The 5,177-nt window shown below is 45.1% G+C and overlaps 1 protein-coding gene across 1 annotated transcript; it reads left to right on the top strand.

The window, feature by feature from the left end:
* Positions 1-319: 319 nt before the first annotated feature.
* LOC145460384 (uncharacterized) lies at positions 320-2,673 on the top strand. Its single transcript, XM_081445162.1, has one exon. The coding sequence runs from the start codon at positions 830-832 to the stop codon at positions 2,543-2,545; it is 1,716 nt and encodes a 571-aa protein (XP_081301288.1). The 5' UTR covers positions 320-829; the 3' UTR covers positions 2,546-2,673.
* Positions 2,674-5,177: the final 2,504 nt, after the last annotated feature.

Genomic DNA, 5,177 nt, shown 5'->3' with positions numbered 1-5,177 from the left:
GTTCGTTCCCAAATTGGCCACTTATTACGAAATATAGGACTGTTTTGTTCCGAGTTCCTATCTGTAAATGGAACATATTGTTCCCAAATTGATAATTTAGGACCTTTTCTTCCGAGTTCCTCTCTGTGAATGGAACACATTGTTCCCAAATTGGTCATTTAGGACTGTTTTGTTCCGAGTTGCTATCTGTTGATGGAACACATTGTTCCCAAATTAGTCATTTAGGACTGTTTTGTTCCAGTTTCTATCTGTTGATGGAACAAATTGTTCCCAAATTAGTCATTTAGGACTGTTTTGTTCCGAGTTTCTATCTGTTGATGGAACACGTTGTTCTCAAGTTGGTCATTTAGGACTGTTTTGTTCCGAATTCCCATCTGTGAATGGAACAGTTCGTTCCCAAATTGGCCACTTATTACGAAATATAGCACTGTTTTGTTCCGAGTTCCTATCTGTAAATGGAACATATTGTTCCCAAATTGATAATTTAGGACCTTTTCTTCCGAGTTCCTCTCTGTGAATGGAACACATTGTTCCCAAATTGGTCATTTGGGACCAGATTTCGGACCATTTCTCTGCGCATTCCTATTTTGTTCCCAAATGGAGGTGTACTTTGTAAGGCAAACAATAGGGCGCGCTCAGACCTGCTTGGGCAAGTTTGGTTGCATGTCACTGTCATGAATTTTGCACAATAGTAATGAGGGCGGGCAAGTAAGGGCATGACTTGGCAAATACAAACATATATGCAGTTCCTTTGCTTGTCATCGGCTCCTTGGTTATGGGTCAGATTTAAAGGAGATCGTGTTGGCCAAATGCTCTTCAAAAGGCAAAAATGAGCAAGAAGTGCAAGGTCAATTGGTCGGATATCGATGGAGCATCACCCAAACCAAAACGGCTTCACTTGGAAAAGGATGAAACCGACAGCTTGTATCACTGCCCAATACAAGAGTGTGACCATGGTGGATTTCAAAGTCAAAGAGGGTGCAGAAAACACGTTAATACCAAGCACAGTTGGTTCTTTTATTTCGATGAAAAGCCCAATTCGAAAGAAATCACAGATTCGCTAAAGGTAGCAAGAAATATTCCAATGGTGAACACAATTCAAGATCAAACAAGTGAGACTACAAAACATGCCGGAAAGTTACTTCCCTCATTTTCATTGTCGTGTGACATTGGCGAAGTATTCACGAGATGGTTGACTGGAAGTGGTGGCGGTTGCAAGAAAGATCGCGCAGCTCAACAAATAGTGACAAGATGCTTTAAGTTTCTTAGATTTTGTTGTGAAGACGAGGAAGAGTTGACATTTGACGTGGTGGACTTTAGTCTGTGTTCTCCAAATTTGTTGTTCAAGTTTATCGACTACTTACAAGACGAATGCAAGCTTGGACATGGTGGACGTTTAGGCTACATAGATGCCATTTCTGAAATGATCGACTTCAGAAAGCTGCATGGCGCATCAGAGGCAGTCTTTCGAAAGTTCTCTGCAACAGAGCTGTACCTCAAAAGAGCGCGAAAGACGGTTGCTAAGATGATGAGATTGCAGTGGACACAATATTTAGACATCGAAACACTAGAAGCGAGAGGCCATTGGGCAACAATGGAGGAGTTGTTGGAGGTGGTGAAATTCCATCTGCCGCGCTACGAGAATACCGTGAAGATTTGCAAATCGAGTCCAACTCAAGTTAACCCTTCAGACTTGACATTTGCCACGAAATTCGTTGCCATGTATCTGTTCATCAAAGTGAAGGGGTCGCGTCCCATGACTTATCAATATTTGACGGTGGACATGATTGCTACAGCTAAGGAAAAGGGTGGATTCATTGATCAGAAAACGTTCAAGACTGCTGGAAAGTATGGATTTGATTCTTTGATTCTGACCGATGCAAACATGCAAGTTCTCAATGGCTACATCTCGAACGTCAGACCTTTGCTTAAACCCCAGTGCGATTTCGTTCTCGTCAACAGAAATGGGGGCCAACATGGTAAATTGGGGGAGATCATGAGCAAACTGGTGTTCGATGCAATTGGAAAGTACATCCATCCCACGCGTTATCGCCAAATTGTTGAAACGCAGAGCCTCAATGAGCTCACTAGCGAGGAGCAGAGGATTTTGTCGGAAGACCAAAAACACAGCTCTGCTGTTGCCAAAGTTCACTATCAAAAGCAACGATCCCGTGAAGTTGCTTTGAAGGGTCACGAGTGCCTGCAAAAACTTCAAGGTGCCAAGGGTTCAGAGGTGGACGAGGACGTCCACGCAAGACTCGGAGATTCAACTTCCGACGCCGGGCCTTCAGTTGGAAGAGTGCAAAATATCAACTCCTCCCCCAATAGGGACGCCCTGCCTAAAAGAATCTTGCGCTCTCAGAGGAACATTCGTCGTGTTTTGAAATTCACAAAAGAAGAGGACGATTTTCTAAAGGAAGGGATAACTAAGCACGGGTTTGGACAGTGGACTGCTATTTTGAGAGATGACGATTTCCAATTTCAAGACGGAAGAACAGCGGACTCTCTAAAGAAAAGGGCTGGAATGAAGATGCCACTCGGTTAGCAATTCAACTAGCAAAAAACAACAAATGCACACCAACTAAAATGCAGAGGAAACTGGACCATTTAATTATCGCAATTCGACAAACAGCTAGCCTGTTAACACATCTACGGAACGCGTTTTATAAATGATAAAGTGTAGTAAACTCTAATTTCTTGGACAAAAAAGTCTATTCTTGTAACGAGTTATCGTAGGTACATGTAGCGTTCTGAGTGCCTAATTCTATCCTATCTATTATTAATTCTAATTCTATCCTAATTATCAAACTACTGAAAAAGACCACCCTACGGCCCATCTTACGAGGAAAAAACACCGCTTTTACTTTTGACTAGTAAAGTATCGAGTTAGAACGTTCTGGGATTTTTTGACTGCTCGTTGACTGCTGGATTGCCTCTTTCGCTTCTTTTTGTTAGAAGTACTAGCTCGAAGTAGTTCAGCAGAGACTGCACAGTCGTCGAAGCCTGAATGAGGCACAGACGCACCACTTGTGCTCGGAAGAGGAGTGATGAAAATACTCTGTACCTCTTCCGTCTCATCCACTCCATTACACTGCTGCGTGATGAAAAGACTCTGCTCGTCATCCGTCTCATGTGCATGTTGCTGTACTCCCTCGGTTTCTGAACTGAGGACAGGCAACACAGGCAGCCTTTCAGCAACGCTTGTGACTAGGTGGTGCTGCTCTTTTCTCAGCAGTCCAAGAGCGGTGCACACTTTGATTCGTTCTTGGACAGCCTCGGCAGTGTTGAAAGTGCCCAAGGACTAGTGATGCATTTTTAACTTGTCGCACAGGACCTTCATCCAATCTTTGACGTTCAAGCGAACCGTGGGATCGCTACTGCGTTGATATTCGTCGCAGCAGGTCTTTAGCTCGACCTCAGTGGCTCTTATCCAGGTGCCTTCGAACGCTCGACGGGCTTTCTCGCGTCTTTCTTGCTCTTGGTGCGCTTCTTGTTCGTCGCAGTGCTCCTGCAGTTGTCTTTGAATTTGACTTGGCATCGCTTCGTCGGGGTCTTCTGGCAACAGTTCGGCAATCTCGCTGCTGACACCCCTATCTCTCAGGAAAGATCTTCTTGCTTCATGTAGTTCATGTTTCCGCCGATTCTCTTCTTCCTTCTCTCTGACGCGCGTGTGCAAGATGCTGGCAATTTGTCTATGTCTCAGGGAGCCTGTGGAAGATAGAGCAAGTGCTGTCCTCAAGTTACGAATGGGCTGGTCGTCATCCGAGTCCACTTTATCGTCACTGGCAGCGTCAGCTGTTGTGGCTGGCTCGCCCGTCTCTTCAAGAGCGTCAGTCCAGACGTCTGCGAGAGGCAACGCTCGTAAAGCGTCCTTCTCCTCGTCTTTAAGAACGCCGTCACCGATTTGCTCTTCTTCCAAGCTGCTGTCGGAGCTTTCTTCTTGGTCTGTCGTCGGACGCGCTTTTGTCGAGGCCCACACAACACAATCCATGGAGTGCTTTCTGAGCCACTCTGCAGCTTTCTTCCTTGGGTTAGGCAGACTCTTGAAGACATAGTTCCTTAGCCTACGGTCCATTGCTGGTTGATCTTCTGGTCCGAATTCAAGTTTCTGTTGTGCTGTTAAAAGCATCGGGCAACGGTTAATGAATGACTTAGCTGTTTGATACTTGATGTCACAGGCCGTGTAACCTCCCTGCGTTAGGATTTTCCAGTCATCTATATCTAGTGTGGAAGGATTCGCTTCGTCCACGAAGATTACTTCTGTGAAGTGATTGATCATGGCCTTATTGAAGACGCGCTGTTTAGTGATAGTCGCTATGTTGCCATGATGTACCAGGCCTAGAATTGGTTGAAATAAACTCGTCTTTCCACTATTAGCAGCGCCAATTAGGCAAGGAACTTTGTCTTTGTGTCTCTTTTGATTGTGATTCAAGAGCCTCAAGAAATCTTCGCAAAATTCTTCAATTTCAGCTTCTGTGAGGCTGTTTTCCAAAATTTCTTTGAAATACTTCGGTTCTGGCTCTCTTGTTGGATCGTACGGGGAAAACGCTCGCGGTGTAACATGATCAATGTCCTTGTCCGCGATCACATTCTCCAGGAAGCGACGCTCCTTGATTGACCAGCACTTGCCATCGTTAACCTCAATCAAATTATAATCTACGCGAAGTGGTCGAATGACCTCGCAGTGCGGGTTGGCTAGGATATCGATGACTTTCTTCATGTCCTTTAGAAGTCGCGCCTTGAAGGATTCGTTAGCCGCCAAACTATTAACGAACACCTCCACCTCGCACTTGTAGGAATAGGTGTACTTTGCCTTGTCGCATTTCTTGTACACTTTTCCACCGTACAAAGCGTAGCCCAGCCTCTTCATGGCGATACCGATGTCATTGACAAGCACTGTGAGTTTATCGGACAATCTTGCCTGGTCGTAGACGATCTCATTCTCTCTTGGAACAGCCGAGCCGTCTAATTGGAAGCCGAACTGGTCGATGACCAGTTTTACATCTTGAAGTTTCCTCAAAGCTCACGAAAGACTGGAATAAAACGAGGGATCGACGAGACAAATTCGGACTACGTTCTCCGTGCCGCATTCGTCGAGATCCACTGAATCAGCGTCCCCCACGAAACTTTCAAATTCATCCCGAAAGCAATACTGGTAAGACGAATTCACCAAATCC

This window comes from Orbicella franksi, chromosome 11 (assembly GCF_964199315.1).
Source record: "Orbicella franksi chromosome 11, jaOrbFran1.1, whole genome shotgun sequence".
Lineage (NCBI taxonomy): Eukaryota > Metazoa > Cnidaria > Anthozoa > Scleractinia > Merulinidae > Orbicella > Orbicella franksi.
This window is presented reverse-complemented; position numbering and strand designations above follow the sequence as displayed.